The 23218-nt window shown below is 45.9% G+C and overlaps 1 protein-coding gene across 1 annotated transcript; it reads right to left on the reverse strand.

Moving 5' to 3' along the window:
• Positions 1–4613: 4613 nt before the first annotated feature.
• BMP10 (bone morphogenetic protein 10) lies at positions 4614–9936 on the reverse strand. The gene is made up of 2 exons (XM_071578952.1): positions 9603–9936; positions 4614–5557 (listed from the first exon to the last, which is right to left on the reverse strand). Exons 1-2 carry the CDS (start codon positions 9934–9936, stop codon positions 4614–4616), a joined length of 1278 nt encoding a protein of 425 aa, XP_071435053.1.
• Positions 9937–23218: the final 13282 nt, after the last annotated feature.

A 23218-nucleotide genomic window follows, 5' to 3' on the forward strand; every position in this document is an offset into this window, starting at 1 on the left:
GATTTTGCAGGGGTTTGGCTCAGTGTGTCACAGAAAATGCCAAACTGCTCCTGTCCTGTGGTGCTGTAGGTGAAATCCAGGCACCAAAACTGCCCAGGGCTGTCAGTACCTGCCTGATCCTTTGGTGTTTCTACACTGCTGGAGTTTTTGGTTTGCTTTGCTCTCTGAGCAGTCCAAGAAGGGCAGAGCAGTAGCTGCAGCTTGGGAGGAGAAGTTGGGAATAAGTTCTGGCTGGTGCTTTGGATGATGGTTTCTTTGGGAGCTGATTTTTCCTGAGTGGCCTCAGTCTTGGGGAAGTTCATCCTCCTGTTTTTGGCTCCAGCTCACCTGGCAGGGCACACTGACTTTGGAAACACCAAAGTGACACCTGGCACGGTGACTGTGGAAGGAGATGTGCCCACAATATCCTGAAACACCCTTTTCTCCCAAAGATTGGCATTGGGGCACCTCCCAATGGGAACAGCAGGAGCCAGCCCAGGCACTGCCAGGGAGGGGATGCCCCGTTTGCCTGGACAGTTCATCATCCCCAGGCTCACAGACCACCCCAAACAGAGGGCCCTGCCCACAGCAAGGGGCTGGCAGGGCTGGGGCAGTGGGGGCAAGAAACCCACACTGGGCTGTGAAGCTGGAACCCTCAAAAATCTGGGAATGTGTCTCCTTAATCAGCTCCAGAGGGCTCTGCAGTGACTCCAGGGGTCCCACCTGGAGGAGGGACAATGCAGGGAAACCTTGGGGAGAAACCCACCAGAGGAATTTCCCCCCACCTGCTGAGCTGAGCTGTGGAGCATTTCAGGGAACCTCAAACTCCCAAGTGCCTGGTGCAGCCTGGCCCTGGTGCTGAGTGTGTGCCCAGGACACACAGCTGGCAGGGTTGCTTCAAAGGCCAAGAGGGGCATGAGGTGTCTTGGAGTTCTTGCTCTTCAGGAGGCATCGTGGGTGTTGGTTTAAGAGCAGCAATCCAAGCCCAAGGCTCTTTCCTCAACTCTGCTCTTCAGGCTCTTCCTCTCTTTGGATCATCTGTTTCTGCTCCCAACCCTTTCCCTGTCCTGTCCAGCCTGAAATCACTGCCTGGAATTTTACACAGCAGAAAAGGGGCTCCAAAGCTGTTCCCACTGCCCTGTCCATGTTCAGCTACAAAGGGAGGAAAGCAAAAATCCAAGTGAAAGTGAAGATTTTGGTGAGAAAGGGTTGCTTTAGTTGCACACAATAATTCAGGGACGGATGGATGGATGGAGGGATGGAGGGAGGGAGGGAGGGAGGGAGGGAGGGAGGGAGGGAGGGAGGGAGGGAGGGAGGGAGGGATGGATGGATGGAGGGAGGGAGGGATGGAGGGAGGGAGGGATGGATGGATGGATGGATGGATGGATGGATGGATGGATGGATGGATGGATGGAAAGGTACTGAAGCCATATTTTTCCAAACCTTTCTGAAATTCAGATGTAATTTAAGATCAAAGTCAAACACTTGCTAACACGTGGATATAAAATAGATCAGGAATGAGAGGAAAATCAGTGCACACCAGGATTAATGTGACAAATAAAGTCCTGTAGAAACAGAAGGCACAGTGCTAATGTGGATGGATGGATGGATGGATGGATGGATGGATGGATGGATGGATGGATGGATGGATGGATGGGTGGATGGGAGGAGTAAAGAAACCAAGGAAACAAAAACATGCAGTGGAACATTTTTCCAGGGGCTCCTGACATCAGCAGCACTCCCAGCTCAGCCCTGGCTCTTGTCACACACTCACCATGTTACTTTTGAGTGTCGTGTCTCTTTGGACAAGGGGCATTTAAAGTCAAGCACTTCTGAGCTTGCAGAAACAACCTCAGTTTGTTGCTTGGGCAAAGCTCTTTCTTAAATGACTTCTCCCATTTTTTTTGTGGTATTTTGCCTGATCTCTGCCATCAGCTGCCTGAACATCCAAAAAATGCAAAAGGGAAAAGCAAAAGGTGGTTTTGCTCACAAAGAAGGGGTGCAATGCTCACAAACACACCCCAAAAATGGAATACCAGCAGTTCCAGGCTGTGAACAGCCCAAGTGCAGCTGAGGAATTCAAGGGGTGCTCAGTTTTACCCCAAAACAGCAGCAGGAGACACAGCTCAGGCTCTGCTGCTTTCCCCACAAACTGCTGAAATCCTCCTTGTCCAGCACAGTCCTTGTTCCTTCATAAGAAGAAGTTACTCACACCCAGAGACTGGCTGGCCTCGATCCTGAAAAGCTATGACTGATATTTATTGGTTTTTTACTGATCTGGTAAGAGGTCAGACATGCAGATCTGCTGCCCCTGTCCCTCTGTGCTGTGACACACCCCACACACTCTGCTCTGTCACAGCCAGAGAACCTGGGAAGGCTCCTTCTCTCAGCCCCTCTGCTTTGCTGCTGAGGATTTATAGTGATTATGGGCAATTCCAGAGGGTCAGATATTATTTCTAAGGCACAGACCCTCCTCCCCCCTGCCCAGAGCTGTCGGTGCTGTCAGGGGAGGACAGTGGTGCAAAAAGCCACTCAGTGCCACGGGAGCGGTCGCAGAAAAGAGCCGATAAAAGCAAATGTCGGATTATCTCCCTAATGCTAGATTATCACTCCTAACAAGGGGAATGGCTTGTCTTGGCAAATGGCTTCATAAGAATCGTGGATGGGTTTGAAAGGGGCTGTGTGGTCACACTTCAGCCGTTGGCTGCTGCAGTTCATGTCAGCAGAGCAGACATCACACCTCTCGCGGATGCCTCCGGCGTGCCATGAGCCGCAGGCTCCGATTGCAGAGCGGCCCAGGGGAAAGGCCTGGCAGAGTGTCAGGCACTCCCAGGGGGAGCAATAAATCATTGGAACCGTCTGGGAACAGGCAGCACGAGGGGAGGCTGCACAGCTCTCCAATAAACTACACAGCTGGGCACTTAGAGCCGTGATACCCCTGCAGAGGAGTCACCCAGTGGGCAGGAGCTCCTGAAGTCACGGCAGGGAGGGCACAGCTCTGCAAACAAGGGAGGAAACTGGGGCTGATGGGATTGACCAACAGCCAGGGGAGGAGATAAATCAGCAGCCCCAACCTCTGAGCAACACAACTCAACGGAGACATTCCACGTCAAACAGGACCAGTACAAGGTTTTATCCAAGTGGGGTTACACACAAGCACAAAAATAAAACATTCTGTATTCTACATTATATTACAAAGGCAGACAGTCAATAAATAGGTCAATAAATTATGGGAAGCACAGAAGAGTGTGTGTGAAAACAGGTGAAATTGGGTTTAGCTGGTGCATGATAAAGTCTTTAGTGTTCATTCCCATGAAGTGTTGGAGTGATTCTTCCAAAGACCCTTATCACTTCCAGGGAAGATAACTTTCCCTTAAAAGTGTAAAGCAGATGCAGGGCCAGCTCAGTGGGCTCTGGTAGGGGCTAAAAGAGTCAACATCACTTACACTTTCCCAAGAATCTGACAAATTTGCAGCTTAGTATAAATAAAGTGACGGGGCTGTTGTTTCCCCACTCCGACACCTCCTTATCGCCGGGATTTGCTGCGGGGGAGTGGCGGAAACATCCTGGCATGTGACTCCTTCTCCATGGCCTGGGCAGGGGGGCAGCATCCTCAGGGACTGGCAGCTCCAGTCCCGACAGAAAGGGAAGGTCCTCTCTGCCCTGCTGGACCCAGGGGGTTGTTGTTCTGCCCTGCAACACTTGGCCATTTGGGTGGGATTATGTGGCTGTGCCCCTGGAGTTCACTGGACTCTCTGGGGGGACTGGGATGAATCTCAAGGATAATTTTCCCTGGTGCAATTCCAAGGATTCAGGAAAGTTTCTACACTCAGAGCTCTGGCCTTTGAGAGACAACCCATGGCCACCACAGCAAACCAGAACTTACAGAGAGTGGTTTTGGACTAAACCTGCTCAGGGGGAATTTCTTGCCGTGACACATCAGGGCAGTGCCCGTGCCTGGCACTGCCCCTGGGCCCTTTGCTTTCTTGAGAAGGGTGAGAAAGGGAAGGGTTCCCTTCAGCTCCAGATGCCAAATCATCTGTGCCAGGTACCTTAAACTGAAACAGGGAAAGAGTAAGGAAAGGATTAGGAAACAAGAAGTCTAACACCTTGTTGTGCCTTGGTGATTTAGGAGCTTGAGAATTATCAGGACTTCGGAGCTACAGAGATAAATTAAAAAGGACTGAGGGTGTAAAGATATTTATAAAGATTTTACAGAAAGCTGAACAGCCCAGATGTGACTGGCACAGCTCACTCATCTTTAACAGCCCCGTAGATGCCAATCAGCACTGGGAAAGTACAAAAATATGCCTTTATTTCTGAGAATTTGAATGTGTCCCTTTGGCATAGAGAGGTCTCCCAAGCAATCCAATGACCTGCTCCGTGCCCTGACGGGAGGAGGGACTTGCTCATGATTTGGGCAGCAAAGAACAGCAAGAAGGAAGGAATGGACCAAAATATACAATCCCTGCGGTCGCACAACTTGCCCACTGCCCAGCACAGGACACACACAATTATCTGTACAGGCCTCATTAAATAACCTCATTAAATAGCAGCTCCCAAATGTACAAATTTACAGACTGAATCATTAAATACTCCCCCTGTGCCCTCCCCTGGCCGTGCCTGCCCTCCTACTATCTGCAGCCACACTCTGACACCACCATGCCCTCGTATTTGAACTTGTAGGTGACCACCCCTGCATCCAGGTAGAGGATGGAGATGGGGTCGAGTTTGGTGGGCACACAGCAGGCCTTGGAGGCTTTCTGGGGGTTCTTCAGGTGAACCAGAGTCTTGACTATGGCGTGCTTGGTGGGCGTGACGTGCTCGGTCAGGGGGTAGGAGCACACGCCGTGGCACTCGTAGGCCTCGTAGCCGGCGGGGGCGATGATCCACGAGTCCCAGCCAATCTCCTTGAAGTCGATGTAGAGGGGGCTCTTCTTGCAGTAGTTGCCCTTGGCGTTGCGGCGGATGCGGGCGGTGGAGTCGTAGATGATGTTGGAGCGCATCTGCAGCAGAGCCTCCTCGCCGGGCTGGTCGTGGAAGTGGCCGACCTCCAGCTGCTCCAGGTCCACCAGCTGCTCGTGGTCGATCATCTCGTTCAGCTCTTCCTTCTCCTCCCTCTTGTCGTTGCTCTGGTCGTCGGAGTACACAACCAGCAGGGGCACGTGCTTGGCCTCCGAGTTGATGTCGATGTCCAGCTTGCCCTGCCCGTCATGCCCCTGGCCCTGCCCGCTCTCGATCTGCACCTCCAGCCGGTGCGTGGTCAGCCCTGCCCTCCTCCAGCGCCGGATGGCCTCGGTCACCTCGAAGCTCTCCCACTCGCTGCTCGTGCCGTAGATCTGCCTGGACGCCAAGGCCACCGTCTTCCTGTCCTCTCCAGCCCCCACGTGGACGTTCTCCAGCACCTCAAAAATGGTGACCTTCCTGTCGAGCCCCTCGTAGAGCATCTGGTCCCTCTCCACCAGGGTGTAGAGCCTCAGCTCAGCCATGGTGATCTCCTCGTGGTGAGGGATGGAGACGTTGAAGAGCAGAGGGTATTTCCGAATCCCAGGGACACCAGTGGGGTGGGAATCCAAGTCTGGGAACAACAACAGACATCAGATGTTTCAGAAGGGTCAATACACCCACAAACACACACAGAGAACTTTATCCCACGTGTTTCCCACTGCTTGGTTTCTGAACAGCTCCTGGAGAGTGTTTTTTCATCTCTTCCCAAAACTGTGCTCAGAAAAAAGACCACAAAGGACAACAAGATCCCAGACATGCTACAGACCATAAACCTGGATTTAGAGACCCTCCTTCTACCCCCGGCCTTTCCTGGGACTTCCTTCCCATCTGGAAGGATTATGTATTGAAAATATGTGGCTAATACTGAAATATGAATCCTCCTTGGTTGCTGCACAGCAATTATTTCATAAACAAGGAAAAGCTTTCCTTGGTGTAAGAGGGAGGGAAGAAGGAGGTGGCTCTGGAGGGAACATGAGACAGGTGATGCAAAAGCTGCTTAGGCAAGAACCTGTGCTCAGTTTTCTGAGCTAAAAAGCATTCCCTGCTGCTCAGACATCCCTCAGGTGCTCAAGGGCCAAGTACTGAGGGAGGAAAAGTTGTTTGGGGGGATAGAAAATCTCCTGGTTGGGAAGAGCAGGTGGTGAACACCCAGAGTGACCCAGCCCTGTGGGTTTCAGGGGAGCAGTCAAACAGTGCTCTCAGCAGAGCCCTTTTGGCAGCTTTGGTTGATAAAACATGTCAGAAGTGCAATCTCTGTCCGTGCTGTCTGTGCTTGGTCAGACACAGACAAGGGGCACCTCTGCCCCAGGGCAGGGACAGCCCCGGGGGGATTTGCTGCCTCCTCAGATCCCAGGACACAGAACAGGACACAGAGACTGGGACTGGAATTTCTGCAACATTTGTGGCTATTGCTCTTTTTGTCTCTTCCTTCTCCATTTTTCATATATTTGTAGAAAACCAACTCTGATAAAGCTGCAAGTCCTGGCCATGCTCCACCAGTGCATTTAGGCAAGCACTTAATTAACTTTACCACAGGACTTGTCCTGCTTAACTCCAGTTTTGGGGCTTTGAGGCACCTGCCTTCTTGTTTTACTTTTTTCCCCCCATTTTGCATTTTCATCTGTTCACAAATGAAGAAATGAGGGGGGATTCTGCTCCCATTTCCCTCTGTGTCCGTGGGTGGAGGGGGTGCCCAGCACCAGGGTAGGAGCAGACTGGGAGCTAAAGGCAATTTTATCCAAGCTGAGCTATGACCCCCAAACTGGAAGGAACCTTTGGGGGTTCCTAGACCTTAATTTGCTAAAACAAGGCCTACAAATAAAGCCAGGGTGGAGAATTGCCAGGAGATGAGCACAAGGAGTTCTCCAGGAGGCAGGGGAAGGCCATTCCATGTGTAAGAAGGTGGGTGAGTGTTATCAGGGCAGGAGAGATGCCCTTTCTAAGCCAGGTTGTGGCTCTGCTCTTCATCTAGAAAGTCCACAGAGTGAAAGTTCTCCTGCTGTTTCCAGCACACCCCAGGGAGGATCAGGGAGGGAGATTTGGAGTCCAAAGGAAAACAATAATTTCCTTTAAGACTTTTATTCAAGTATTGAAAACTGATTGCAGTCACATTTATAAGATTGTGGTCCATGGTTTAAAACAAAGAGTTAATTCCAGCCATGCAGCCTGTTATATTTTTACAATAAAGGATTTAATGGGCAATAAGGAAATCACAGTTACTGCCAATTTGCAGCAGGAAAGCAGACCACAAAAATGTCATGGTCTCCAGCTGTTATTATCACAAATAATGAATTTCTTTATCCAAAGAACTCTTTAGCATGGAATGGATGGTTCTCAGTTACACAGACCTTCAGGACACACCAGCTGCATGGCCCTTCAGCTGTGGGTGGCTTTGAAGCTGGGTTAACATCAGCTCCACCTCGTGCTGGTTTGGGTTGGGAGAGGAAAGAGAAACACTGAAATGACACAAGTTTCAGCCAAGTTTGCCCCAGCTGGTGCAGAACTTCTGCAGTGATGGCACAGACCTGCCACCCCCTCCTGCAGCACTGGCTGAGGTCGGGCTGTGCCATGTCAGGGCTGCAAACCTGGATTTTGGTTCTGCAGGTGCAGGAATTTCAGGTTTGTGCCACCCAACCCAAATGGTATATGGTGTGTGTGTGGGCTCAGCTTCACCAACGCAGATTTGGGCAGGGCTGTCCCCACGGGCCCTTCCAGCCTGTGCAGTGGATTTCAGGTCAGGCTCAGCGTGCACAGAACTGGCCCCACCGTTTCAGTCCTGAGGTTCATCTGCCACGGCCGAGCGAGCTTGGACAGTGCCAGTGAAGTCCTCAGGACTAGAACCTACAGCCCCCGGCATTGCCCAGGAGGTCTCCCATCCAGGTACTAATCCAGGGCTGACCCTGCTGAGCTTCCCAGATCTGACGGGATGGGATGTCAGGGAGGCATTTAACTGCCTTGCTTTTAACTGCCTTAAATGAAAGCACCCCACATTTGTTCAAATTATCTTTCCTTTCTTAACTGTGTTAACAGTGTGTGTGTGTGTGCGTGTGTGTGTGTGTGCGTGTGTGTGTGTGTGTGTGTGGGCTCGCCTTCACGAACGAGGATTTGGGCAGGGCTGTCCCCACGGGCCCTTCCAGCCTGTGCAGTGGATTTCAGGTCAGGCTCAGCGTGCACAGAACTGGCCCCACCGTTTCAGTCCTGAGGTTCATCTGCCACGGCCGAGCGAGCTTGGACGGTGCCAGGGAAGTCCTCAGGACTAGAACCTACAGCCCCCGGCATTGCCCAGGAGGTCTCCCATCCAAGTGCTAATCCGGGGCTGACCCTGCTGAGCTTCCAAGACCTGACAGGATTGGATATCAGGGAGGCATCAACTGCCTGGTATTTTGTACTTGGCCATTTTTATCCCATCAGCTTTTCCCAAATGGTGCAAACTGAGAAGAAAACAACCCCCGTCCTGGGTGTGTCCTCATTCCCAGGTGAGCAACTGGGCAGCACTGGGTGTAACTGGTTTGCCACCAGCCCTCCAATGAATTTTTCCATGCTGGAGAAGATGTGCAAAGAACCTTCAAACCACCAGGTAGTGCCCCTTCCAACTGAAACTCGCTGCTGGTAGAAGGTGCCAGGGCCTGGCAGGAGGTCAGAGCTTTGGGGTTCTCTCCTGGCATCTCACTGCTCTGCAGACCTCAAACCACTTCCATGTAGCCTCTCTCACAGCTCAGCATCTTGGAATTGCCAATGGTAGAGAAAAAACAATAATGTCTTTGACTTCATTAATTAAACTAACCCAAGGATGAGAGAGGCTCCAGGGCAGTTTGAATGTGTCCCTGAGCAGTTAAACAGGAATCAGGTGGGATAATGGGAATCTGGAATTGTTTAGTTGGAAAACATCTTTGGCATAAAGTCTGTGTTGGTGTGAAAAGGCAAATTGCTGAATGTGAGAACCGAAGCTTTATTATCTCACCCTCATTGAACTGAGAGGCAATGAGGAAGGAAAAACATGTAGGGAAATGATCTGAGGGCACAGTTGGGCTTCTCCAGGTTTTGTTTGTTTGTTCTCCTGTTTTAATGAGGAAATCCTTTGGTCCTCCAAAGCCAAACTTCAGGGTTAGCCAAAATTCCACTCCCCATATTTCCCTGAGTTTGCTCTGATGCCAAAGGGAGAAACCACCACAAACACCATGAGGACCAGCAGGGAGAGGATATAACAGAAAGCTCTGCTTGGTTAAGCTCAAAATATGAAAATATTGCACCTTGAACAGGGTGTAAGAACATCTCAGGCCTTGATTTGCAATATCACTTCAGGTATCCATTTGAAAAATCAACCAGCCAATTGCAAATGATGTGTTGGGATAAAGAAAATGATGCCCTGACATTACACTTGGTGCTGCCCAAACAATAAAGGTGTATTTTCCCCCCAAATCTCACAGCCTCCAGAGCAAAGGACAAGGGATTGTCCCACAGGAAGAAGGATGTGACACACCCAGTTTTGGCAGCTGATTTCCAAGGCCATCCTCACCTAAAGGCCTTTTTCCATCTCCGTCACCGGCCAAGACCTTTCATGCTGCCTCTAAAGACGCCCATTTCTATCCACCTCTCCTGAAATGCTCATCTCTTACCTTCATTTTTGAAGCTCCTGATGATGTTTGCAGAAGGCATCGATGTCCTGTCAGTGGCAAACCTGTTGTACAGCTCGAGCATGTACTCTGGAGGGTCCACCTTGGCCGACTCGTGCAGGGGGATGTCCGAGAGGTTCAACGTCTTCAAGAACTCGTTCTTCATGTTCTGGAGCAGCGTGTTGAAATCAACCCCATCCTGCTCGGAGAGAATCTCATCGAAAAGAGGCACGTCCTCCTCCAGGGAGGAGTGCTCCAGGCTCAGGATGGGGCTGCAGGCAGCAAGGTGAGTCAGGAGGGACAGGACAGCCCACAGCTGGGGGCCTGTGGGATCCATCGCTCCGCTGGTGCCTCCGACCGCGCTCCACAGCTCTGGCTCTGGGAGGGCTCAGCAGAGGTTTTATCCCCTGGGTCGGACGCGGCTCGTGTCACACGGAGATGACAAGTTTGGAAGCTCTTGTCTTGGAGCTTGTGATCTGCCCTGGGTGCCTCCCCCTTCCCCCTCCCCAGGAGCAGGGCCCGTAATTGGAGCTGCCTCTGCCATGGTCGCCTTCGCCGCCTTATCTCGGCCGCGGGAGCTGCTCCCCAGATTTGCCGCTATCTCGCCATCCCCTCTCCCTTAATGAGCGTTTTGTAAACATTCTGTGTGGGACACTCAGAGATAGGACGAGTTTCTCCTCACAGAGGAGCTGCTCTTGCTCTCTCCCTCCCGACTCTGCTCCGCGCGGAGCTCCACGAACGCCAAAATCCGGCACAGCCTCCGCCCAACGCACCCATTGCACACCAACAGCTCCCCCAGGGTGACGGCCCTGCCCTTCTCTAACCTGTCTGCCCTTCTCAAAGCTGCTTGGCCCTTCTCAAACCTCGTTGACCCTTTGACCCTTCTCAAAACTGTTTTAGAGGCAAATCTTTACGTTACACTCACAAAGGAATTCCTTTGGAAAGTTTCCCTTCTGTGCTTTCCAGCGCAAAGCCCCTGGAGAAGAGCTCTTGGTCCTCCAGAGTCACAAGGATCTGGATGCAGAACAGCTCAGGATGAGCAAGGAGAATGACATCCTGCAAGGATCAAGGAGTTGGACTTGGTGTTCCTTCTGGGCCCCTTCCAGCCTGAGGTATTCCATGATTTTATGACTGGAGTATTCGGAAATGATTCAGAAAATCTTCACTTCCTCCTGAGTCACACAACGTGACCTGTCCAGTGACAGATATTCCCAATTAGCCCCAGCACCGCCAAATGAAAAATTAGTACAAACACCCCAAGGGGTACAAAAACCCAAGGCCAACAGGCAGCTCTGACTTCACCCACCCCAATTCCAACAGCTCAGACACACCTTGTGGGGAGCAGGGATTGACTTTGCAGAAACACGTGATGGAATTCAGTGGCCGTTTTTATTGGGTGCAAACACCAACATGATGTGAGTGCTGTGGGTGCAAAGGCAGGTCTGGATGGCAGACCCTGCTCCCTTCGCCCTGCCTGTTGTCCACAGGCTCTTCCCGGTCCCCTGTGCAGACCCTGCTCCCTTCGTTGTCCACAGGCTCTTCCCGGTCCCCTGTGCAGACCCTGCTCCCTTCGCCCTGCCTGTTGTCCACAGGCTCTTCCCGGTCCCCTGTGCAGACCCTGCTCCCTTCGCCCTGCCTGTTGTCCACAGGCTCTTCCCGGTCCCCTGTGCAGACCCTGCTCCCTTCGCCCTGCCTGTTGTCCACAGGCTCTTCCCGGTCCCCCGTGCAGACCCTGCTCCCTTCTCCCTGCCTGTTGTCCACAGGCTCTTCCCGGTCCCCTGTGCAGACCCTGCTCCCTTCGCCCTGCCTGTTGTCCACAGGCTCTTCCCGGTCCCCTGTGCAGACCCTGCTCCCTTCGCCCTGCCTGTTGTCCACAGGCTCTTCCCGGTCCCCCGTGCAGACCCTGCTCCCTTCTCCCTGCCTGTTGTCCACAGGCTCTTCCCGGTCCCCTGTGCAGACCCTGCTCCCTTCTCCCTGCCTGTTGTCCACAGGCTCTTCCCGGTCCCCTGTGGGGGCGGCAGGGCCGGGGGCAGCTCCTGTCCCCTGTGGGGGTCAGCGCTCCAGATAAGGAGCAATTCCAGCTCCTGCTGCTGCGTTTGCCCTTCCAAGCCCTGAGAACTTCACCCAAGGGCCAAAGCTCAGCCCTGCTCTGCTCTCCGGGCGCTGCTTTTTGTCTGAGCTCATCCTGGGTTTGGTACCTGGAAACTTCCCCTTCTCCACCAGCCCAGACTTGGCACCGGCACCGATGGCCATAAATCCAACAGTGACAGCAGTGACGGCCACGCTCAGGTTGTACTCACAGATACAACCCTCAGGCCAGGCCTAGCTGGAATTAATACTCTACTTATTAGTAAATAAATCTGAATTAATACAATATCTTTCAGTAAATAAGTTTGAATTAATGCTCTATTTTTATGAAATAAATTTGAAATAATACTCTATTTTTTATTAAATAAAATTGAATTAATACAATATTTTTAGTAAATAAATTTGAATTAATGCAATATTTTTAGTAAATAAATTTGAATTAATACAATATTTTTAGTAAATAAATTTGAATTAATGCAATATATTTTAGTAAATAAATTTGAATTAATACTCTATTATTAATAAATAAATTTGAATTAATACTCTATTTTTTAGTAAATAAATTTGAATTAATACTCTATTTTTATTAAATAAGTTTGAATTAATACTCTATTAATAATAAATAAATTTGAATTAATACTCTATTATTAATAAATAAATTTGAATTATGCAATATATTTTAGTAAATAAATTTGAATTAATACTCTATTATTAATAAATAAATTTGAATTAATACTCTATTTTTATTAAATAAGTTTGAATTAATACTCTATTTTTTAGTAAATAAAATTGAATTAATACTCTATTTTTTATTAAATAAATTTGAATTAATACTCTATTTTTAGTAAATGTGTCAATTAATACAATACTTTTTAATAAATAAATTTGAATTAATGCAATACTTTTAGTAAATAAATTTGAATTAATACTCTATTATCAATAAATAAATTTGAATTAATACTCTATTTTTTAGTAAATAAAATTGAATTAATACAATATTTTTAGTAAATAAATTTGAATTAATGCAATATTTTTAATAAATAAATTTGAATTAATGCAATATTTTAAAAAATAAATTTTAATTAATACTCTATTTTTAGTAAATAAATATGAATTAATACAATATTTTTTAGCAAATAAGGTTGAATTAATGCTCTATTTTTTAGAAAATAAATGTGAATTAATACAATACTTTTTAGTAAATAAATTTGAATTAATGCAATATTTTCAGTAAATAAATGTGAATTAATGCTCTATTTTTAGTAAATAAATTTTAATTAATACTCTATTTTTAGTAAATAAGTTTTAGTACTGTATTTTTAAGTAAATAAAATTGAATGAATTCAATATTTTTTAGTAAATAAATTTGAATTAATACAACATTTTTAGTAAATAAATGTGAATTAATGCTCTATATTTTAGTAAATAAATTTGAATTAATGCTCTATATTTTAAAATAGTAAATTACATTATATAGAAACTTAAATTAATTATAATAAAATAATGTAAAATAAATAAATTTTAAACAATTAATTATAGTAAATTAAATTATTTAATATATTAAATTCTATAATAGAATAAATCTATAATAAATATGTGAAAGATATAAATAATGTATAAATATATAAGATAAATACATAATAAAGCAAATAAATACAGTATATAATAAAGATCTATAACAAAACAAATAAATAAAATTAGTATATTTGTGACAATCCTGTGCAGTGTTGAGGTCACGGAGCCAGAGATTGCCACGGCAATTTAACCTCATTTAAAAAGATATAAAATAAAGATACATAAAATAATAAATGAAATTAATATCTTTGTGCCAATCACGTGCAGTGTTGATGAGGAGCCAGACATTGCCATGGCATTTTAACCTCACTTTATATTTTATATATATATTTATATATGTATTTATATATATTTAAATATATATATATTTATATATATATTTATATATATATTTATATAAATATATATTATATATTATAAAAATATATAATAAATAATACAATTAATAAAGAAAATTAATATCTTTGTGACAATCATTTTCAGTGTTGATGTTCTGGAGTCAGACATTGCCATGGCATTTTAACCTCCTTTAAAAAAATGTAAAAAATATTTAATAAAATAAATAAAATTAATATCTTTGGGACAATTATGTGCAGTGTTGGTGTTCTGGACCCAGACATTGCCACGGCATTTTAATCTCATTTAAAAATATGTAAAAAAAATATATATTATAGAAATATAAATATAACATATAACATATAAATATATAATTATACAAACATAAATATATAATAAAAGTAATAAATGAAATTAATATCTTTGTGACAATCACGTGCAGTGTTGCTGTTGTGGGGCCAGACATTGCCTTGGCATTTAAACTGAATTTAAAAATATATAAAATAAATATTTAATAAAATAAATAGAAATTAATATTTTTGTGGCAAACATGTGCAGTGTTGATGTTCTGGACCCAGACATTGCCACGGCATTTTAACCTCATTTAAAAATATGTAAAAATAAATATATTATGTAAATATAAATATATAAATATAAAAACATAAATATATCATAAAATAATAAATGAAATTAATATCTTTGTGACAATCAGGTGCAGTGTTGGTGTTGTGGGGCCAGAATTTGCCATGGCATTTCAACTGCATTTAAAAATATATAAAATATATAAAATAAATTTTTAATAAAATAAATATATAATAATAATATGTTTGTGACAATCCTTTTTTCAGTGTTGATTTCAACTTCATTTTAAATATATAAAATAAATACATAACGAAATATGTAATAAAATTAATAAATAAAATTAATATCTTTGTGCCAATCACGTGCAATGTTGATGAGGAGCCAGACATTGCCATGGCATTTTAACTTAGTTTAAAAAGATATAAAATAAATATTTAATAAAATAAATGAAATTAATATTTTTGTGACAATCACGTGCAGTGTTGGTGTTGTGGAGCCAGACATTGCCATGGCATTTTAACCTCATTTAAAATATATGAAATAAATACATAATGAAATATGGAATAAAATGAATAAATGAAATTAATATCTTTGTGACAATCATGTGCAGTGTTGATGAGGAGCCAGACACTGCCATGGCATTTTAAGTTCATTGAGAAATAGATAAAATAAATATATAATAAAATAAATGACATTAATATCTTTGTGCCAATCAGGTGCAGTGTTGATGAGGAGCCAGACATTGCCATGGCATTTTAACCTCATTTAAAAAGATATAAAATAAATTTTTCATGAAATAAATATATAAAATTAATATCTTTGTGACAATCCTGTTTTTCAGTGTGGATGTCGTGGAGCCAGATATTGCCATGGCATTTTAAGTTCATTAAGAAATAGATAAAAGAAATATATAATAAAATAAATGGAAATTAATATTTTTGTGACAATCACGTGCAGTGTTGGTGTTGTGGGGCCAGACATTGCCACGGCATTTTAACCTCATTTAATAAAATAAATATTTAATAAAATTAAATTTAATAAAATAAACATAAAAATTGATATCTTTGTGACAATCACGTGCAGTGTTGATGAGGACCCAGACATTGCCATGGCATTTTAACCTCATATAAAAATATGTAAAAATAAATATATTATAAAAATATAAATATAACATATAATAAATATAAATATATAATTATACAAGCATAAATATATAATAAAAGTAATAAATGAAATTAATATCTTTGTGACAATCGTGTGCAGAGTTGATGTTGTGGGGGGGCAGACATTGCCATGGCATTTTAAGTTAATTTAAATATATATAAAATAAATAAATAATGAAATATAGAATAAAATTAATAAATGAAATTAATATCTTTGTGCCAATCACGTGCAGTGTTGATGAGGAGCCAGACATTGCCATGGCATTTTAACCTCATTTAAAACTATATAAAATAAATATTTAATAAAATAATGCAAATAATATTTTGTGACAATTATGTGCAGAGTTGAGGTTGGGAGGGGCAGATATTGCCATGGCATTTTAAGTTCATTAAGATATATATAAAATAAATATTTAATAAAATAAATGAAATTAATATTTTTGTGGCAATCAAGTGCAGTGTTGGTGTTGTGAAGCCAGACATTGCCATGGCATTTTAACCTCATTTAATAAAATAAATATTTAATAAAATAAATGAAATTAATATCTTTGTGACAATCAAGTGCAGTGTTGATGTTGTGAAGCCAGACATTGCCATGGCATTTTAACCTCATTTAATAAAATAAATATTTAATAAAATTAAATTTAATAAAATAAACATTAAAAATTGATATTTTTGTGGCAATCACGTGCAGTGTTGATGTTGTGGGGCCAGACATTGCCATGGCATTTTAACCTCACTTAAAAATATGTAAAAATAAATATATTATAAAAATATAAATATAACATATAAATATAAATATATAATTATACAAGCATAAATATATAATAAAAGTAATAAATGAAATTAATATCTTTGTGACAATCGTGTGCAGAGTTGATGTTGTGGGGGGGCAGACATTGCCATGGCATTTTAAGTTAATTTAAATATATATAAAATAAATAAATAATGAAATATAGAATAAAATTAATAAATAAAATTAATATCTTTGTGACAATCATGTGCAGTGTTGATGAGGAGCCAGACATTGCCATGGCATTTTAACCTCATTTAAAACTATATAAAATAAATATTTAATAAAATAATGCAAATAATATTTTGTGACAATTATGTGCAGAGTTGAGGTTGGGAGGGGCAGATATTGCCATGGCTTTTTAAGTTCATTAAGATATATATAAAATAAATATTTAATAAAATAAATGAAATTAATATTTTTGTGGCAATCAAGTGCAGTGTTGCTGTTGTGGACCCAGACATTGCCATGGCATTTTAACCTCATTTAATAAAATAAATATTTAATAAAATAAAATTTAATAAAATAAACATTAAAAATTGATATCTTTGTGGCAATCACGTGCAGTGTTGATGAGGACCCAGACATTGCCATGGCATTTTAACCTCATTTTATTCCACTTTTCTCCCTGGCCATGGGGACCCAAACCAAGTGTGTTCCCAAGGTCTCTGTTCTCGCTCGGCAGGATCAGCTCAGCCCTCGCTGCGGAGCTCGTCGTGGTCACCTGGGCGAGTTTGTCTCCAGTCCCTGCAGCCCCTCCAAGGCCATCTCCGGGTACTGCGGCTTTGCAGAGCCAAGCCCAGAAAAGTTTGGGAGATTTTGGTGCATTTTGGGTCACTTCTGTTAATTAACTTTGAGAGAAAAGCCCAGTCTGGTCTTTGCTGGAGGTTCACCCCAAAGCCCCATGAGAACAGACTTAGGGGTAACTCTTGGAGGTAACACAGCAGTGGCTCCTGTGAAGGAAACTCCTTGGGTTGTCACAACCAGGAGATTCACCCTGAGAGTGGAAATACCTACAAAATGTTTTCTTTTTCAGTGTTTAAAAACCCATTTCAGAAATGCACTGATTTCATCCAAACCCGCAGATATTATTGAATTAAGGAGAGAATTGGCAGAGCAGCTGCACTGGGGGCTGTGGTACCACAGAGCTCCTCTCTGAGGGGTTGGGGGTTTTGGGGAGATTCAGAGCTCAAGGGTTTGGGTTTAACAGGGTCTCCTCAGCAGGTTTTTAGCCGGATCTCTCCATATTTCTGGGGCAGCACCTGGACCTCAGTGAGACATTGAGTGAAATCTTCTCTCTCTTACTGTGTTAATCCCCTTGAGAGCCAGCAGCGCTTTCCTGGGTTATCTCCCGGAATCCCGGGAGCCCCGGGCTCAGCATCCTTCCAGCAGTGCCCGAGCAGCTCCCGCCCCACCCCGGGGCTGCAGAACCCCCCTGAGCTGGGAACCCGCGGGGTCACCCACTGCAGACACAGCCCTGGGCAGTGAAACCAGCGTGAGCAGCGACCTGCCCCGGATCTCCCAAGCCCCGGGAGTGCCGGAGCTTCGGGGCTCGTTGGGAGCACAATCCCTGCTCAGACATTCCAAGTGCTTCGCGTTTCCTCTCCCTGCGATAACCCCGTGAGCGATGGCAGCGAGGGCTCCCAAAGCACCTCCTGCTGCCTCTCCCGACTTATTCCACTGAGATCCTGCCAGATCAGGAATATCCGGAGGGTTCATGTGATGCAGGAGCAGCCTCCTGCTTCCTTAGGCTGCAGCCTGATGGGTTTAACACAGACTTGTTTTCTCTGAATTAAATTGTTTGACAGAAGGACTTTATTTCGTGTCACCAAAATGAAGAGTTTTGTCCTTTTCTCCCCACAAAAAGTATCCTGGGAAGGAATTGCTTTCAAAAAATCCACGCTGAGTAGATAACCTGAGAGGGAACATTCATAAACATCACTGTTTAATCATGATTAATCTGTGGCATAAACAATGAGCCAGTTTCATCAGCAATAAAAGGTGCAACAGAACCACCAAATCAATGAGTATGTTGATTGGAAAAGAGACACAAGAGTCACTGAGTCCAAACTTAGCCCTGCACAGGACCAGCCCCAGGAGTCGTCAGGAAGGCTGAGCTACACAAAGGTCTCCTGGCCCTCACTCCTGGGAAGTTGGTGTTCTTCCCCCCAGCTCATTTGGAGTTGTGCATGAGAAAATGTGCTGGTGAAAGCCCAGGGCTCTGCACTGAACCGTGGGGACCAGCACCAAGCACACCCAGCACACTGAGCACACCCAGCACACCCAGCACACTCAGCACACCCAGCACACTCAGCACACCCAGCACACCCAGCACATCCAGCACACCCAGCACACCCAGCACACCCAACACACCCAGCACACCCAGCACACCCAGCACACCCAGCACACCCAGCACACCCAACACACTGAGCACACTGAGCACACCCAGCACACTGAGCACACCCAGCACACCCAGCACACCCAGCACACTGAGCACACCCAGCACACTGAGCACACCCAGCACACCCAGCACACCCAGCACACTGAGCACACTCAGCACACCCAGCACACCCAGCACACCCAGCACACCCAGCACACTCAGCACACCCAGCACACCCAGCACACCCAGCACACCCAGCACACCCAGCACACCCAGCACACTCAGCACACCCAGCACACCCAGCACACCCAGCACACTCAGCACACCCAGCACACTCAGCACACCCAGCACACTGAGCACACTCAGCACACCCAGCACACCCAACACATCCAGCACACCCAGCACACCCAGCACACTCAGCACACTGAGCACACCCAGCACACCCAGCACACCCAGCACACTGAGCACACTCAGCACACCCAGCACACCCAGCACACCCAGCACACCCAGCACATCCAGCACACTGAGCACACTGAGCACACCCAGCACACTGAGCACACCCAGCACACCCAGCACACCCAGCACACCCAGCACACTGAGCACACCCAGCACACCCAGCACATCCAGCACACTGAGCACACCCAGCACACCCAGCACACCCAGCACACCCAGCACACCCAGCACACTGAGCACACTCAGCACACCCAGCACACCCAGCACACCCAGCACACCCAGCACATCCAGCACACTGAGCACACTGAGCACACCCAGCACACTGAGCACACCCAGCACACTGAGCACACCCAGCATACCCAACACATTCAGCACACCCAGCACGCCCAGCACACCCAGCACACTCAGCACACCCAGCACACCCAGCACACCCAGCAGACTGAGCACACCCAGCACACCCAGCACACCCAGCACACCCAGCACACCCAGCACACCCAGCACACCCAGCACACTCAGCACACCCAGCACACCCAGCACACCCAGCACACTCAGCACACCCAGCACATTCAGCACACCCAGCACATCCAGCACACTCAGCACACCCAGCACACTGAGCACACCCAGCACACCCAGCACACCCAGCACATTCAGCACACCCAGCACATCCAGCACACTCAGCACACCCAGCACACTGAGCACACCCAGCACACCCAGCACACCCAGCACATTCAGCACACCCAGCACACTGAGCACACCCAGCACACCCAGCACACCCAGCACACTCAGCACACCCAGCACATTCAGCACACCCAGCACATCCAGCACACTCAGCACACCCAGCACATTCAGCACACTCAGCACACCCAGCACACTGAGCACACCCAGCACACCCAGCACACCCAGCACACCCAGCACACTGAGCACACTGAGCACACCCAGCACACCCAGCACACCCAGCACACTGAGCACACCCAGCACACCCAGCACACCCAGCACATCCAGCACACTCAGCACACCCAGCACACTGAGCACACCCAGCACACCCAGCACATCCAGCACACTCAGCACACCCAGCACACTGAGCACACCCAGCACACCCAGCACACCCAGCACACCCAGCACACCCAGCACACTCAGCACACCCAGCACACCCAGCACATCCAGCACACCCAACACACCCAGCACACCCAGCACACCCAGCACACCCAGCACACCCCACACTGAACAATTCCTGCTTCACCCTCCCTGTTCATCTGCCTCGTGGTGGAAATGGGGCTGGAAATGCTCCATTCGTGTGCCGTGGTAAGAACTGGAGGGGAAAATCATCCTGGGGAGCAAAGAGAGGCATTTGCAGCTCCCAGGGGTTGGCAGAGATGGCAGGAAGGGCTCTTTTGCCCAAAGGGTCAGCCCTGAAGATTGTGGGGCTCCAAAATAGCCTCTAATCTCGGGCACCCCCCAATTCCCCCAGGCCGATGCCCCCAGGCCTCCTGTGCCAAGAGGCAGAGCCCGGGCAGGAATGCGGGAGGCGCTGAAAGCTGCGCAGGGAGCAGGTCAAGGTCGAGGATGCACGAGATGCGAAGGGTGTGATGCTCCTCCGAGCCACAGGAAGCGCCCAGGAGGAGGAATGTGAAGGGGTGTTGAAACCTCCTCGGGGTGGCTTTGGGATGGAGGGACACCTGCTGCCACCACCGCGCTCGGAGCAGCCTGGCAGAGGAGCCTTTCCCTGGAAAAAGGAATTTATGTTGCTTTAAATAATGAGTGGTGGTGTCCGGCGGCTCCTGGGCAGGAATTGTTTCTCAGGGAATTTATATCTCTATATATCTCTATAAATCTCTATAAATAAATATAAATATAAATATTATAAATATAAATGTTATAAATATAAATATAAATATAAATATAATAAATATAAATATAAATATAAATATAAATATAAATATAAACAGAAACAGAAATAGAAATAGAAATAAATAAATATACACACTATAGTATATATACTATTAGTATATATATACTAATAATTATAATAATAATAAAAATATTAAAAAGTATTTTTATTAAGTAGGTTTCCACTTAGTTACAAAATGCCACATTTTATTTCCCCACGTCCCCGCTCAGGTGGATTTTGGTCCTGCAGTCCACAGAAATTGAATTAATATTTAAAAATTAGATTGTCATTATATATTAGACTTTTTTATATGAAAAAATTGTTTCTTTGTTTCTAACTATTTTTCTTTTTTCTCTAAGTGTTTGATGGAAACTACCAAAAAAGTGTCTCAGAAAACTCCACTAATTAAACCTACAGGGGTTAAGGTTTCAGTAGATGGAAACAGAATTTGTTTTGGATTAGAGAAACTTGAAGAAAAATATTCCTTTGCCTCTCTTATTTTTAATAGTTAAAAAAAGATATTTGATGAAAAAATTAATTCAATAAATAACATATTGGAAGGGGAGAGGATATTACAAGTTTCTTGTCCTGCTTGGATAGGAACACAAAAATCACAGGTAAAACTGTGGCTGGACTGTGGAGGTAAAAACATTTAATTTCAGATTTCCCAAGGACAGGACTCACATCCATGGGGAGATTCTGGGGATGTTCCTTAGAGAACTTCAATTCCAGATCCCCATATTTAAGGCAGGTGAGACAGGAAAACTGCCAAGCACTTCCAGTATCCTGAGCTCCCAAAGAGCTTTGCAGTTTTAATTTAAGCTTTAAATTTAAGTTTTAATTTATGTCTAATTGTCAGCAGCACAATCAGGCACCTGGATGTGAAATGGCTCAGAAATAAATCCTGGCCCCCCAGGACATGCCTGACTCTGAGGAGCCCCCAGGGTGGCACAGGGGCACATCCCTCCTTCCCAGCACAACATTTATGGAATGACTTGCCCAGGGGAGCAGAGGGCAGGGACAGCAGAGCCAGCACATCCCAGAACTCAAATCCCATGTTTTGCTTCTCCACAAGAGCCATCCTGTCCCCCCCTGCCCCTGCCAGGAATCTGCTCTGCAGCCCAGGGGAAGCTGGTGCTGAAACCTCTGAGAAAACAAGACAAAGTCAAACCCCACGAGGGCTTTTGCTCTCAGTTACAGAGCACTAATGACAAAGAACAGGGTGTGTTCAGTGGGAGAACAGGAGTGACTTTGGTGACGTTAATCAGAGCTCAGAACCACTGGATCAGTCAGAATAAAATCCACTGCCCAGGAAGGAGATGAGGAGATTCCTGCCCCCGCCAGGAATCTGCTCTGCAGCCCAGGGGAAGCTGGTGCTGAAACCTCTGAGAAAACAAGACAGAAGTCAAACCCCACGAGGGCTTTTGCTCTCAGTTACAGAGCACTAATGACAAAGAACAGGGTGACTTTGGTGACGTTAATCAGAGCTCAGAACCACTGGATCAGTCAGAATAAAATCCCACTGCCCAGAGAAGGAGGTGAGAGGTGAGAGGCACATCCCTGGCACAGCCCTTGGGTCCCACCAGAACACTCTGAACCCACAGCAAGGCAGATCACTGAGAAATTGTTCAATTCACCCTGAGCAATCCCAGATCCTTTCCAGGAGCTGTGCAAGCCCAGGATTTCGGTTCCAGGCTGCTCAGGACACCTCAGACACACACATGACTGCAGGGAAGCAGCAGAGGGGGCCAAGGGGACGTGCTCCAGCAGCCACCACAGCATGTGACGTGAGGAGCTCCAAAAGACAGGGGGGAAATTATTGCAGAAATGCCCCACAGGTCCCTGTCAGGAGATGGCTCTGGCATGAGGCAACTGTTGGGTGTGATATGGGAGATAAAGAGGAGTGTGACACTGACAGTGTGATGAGCTTGCAGTGGAATAACTAAGATTAGTTTCCATTCCTGCATCTTATTCCTGTGTGCCTCAGGTCCTGCCTGCTCTGGATTCCCTGTCCATAAATGGGCTCTATTTGGGTTTTGGTGGTGCTGGAAGATGAAAAGATGGTATTTAATGGAAGAGTGGTGGGAGAGGAGTGAGAAATGTGTTGCAACAAGGAAGAGGAAAGAGGGAGAAGAAGGGCAGCCAGTGGGCAGCCAGAGGGGCAGGGAGTTACTCCAACTGTGTGGCACCAACTCCTGGCACACTGATGGCTTTGCATGGGAAACCCACAGTGGGTCCTCCCCAGCCACTTCCAGGCAAGGGAGAAGGGTGGCATCACACAGGGTGGCACCCAAAGCACCTGCACTGCCCCTGGAAATGCCCTTTCTCCTGCTGAGGAGGCCAAAGGCCCCAGGAAGGGAG

The sequence above is a fragment of the Pithys albifrons genome, chromosome 29 (genome assembly GCF_047495875.1).
Source record: "Pithys albifrons albifrons isolate INPA30051 chromosome 29, PitAlb_v1, whole genome shotgun sequence".
NCBI classification, from domain to species: Eukaryota; Metazoa; Chordata; class Aves; order Passeriformes; family Thamnophilidae; genus Pithys; species Pithys albifrons.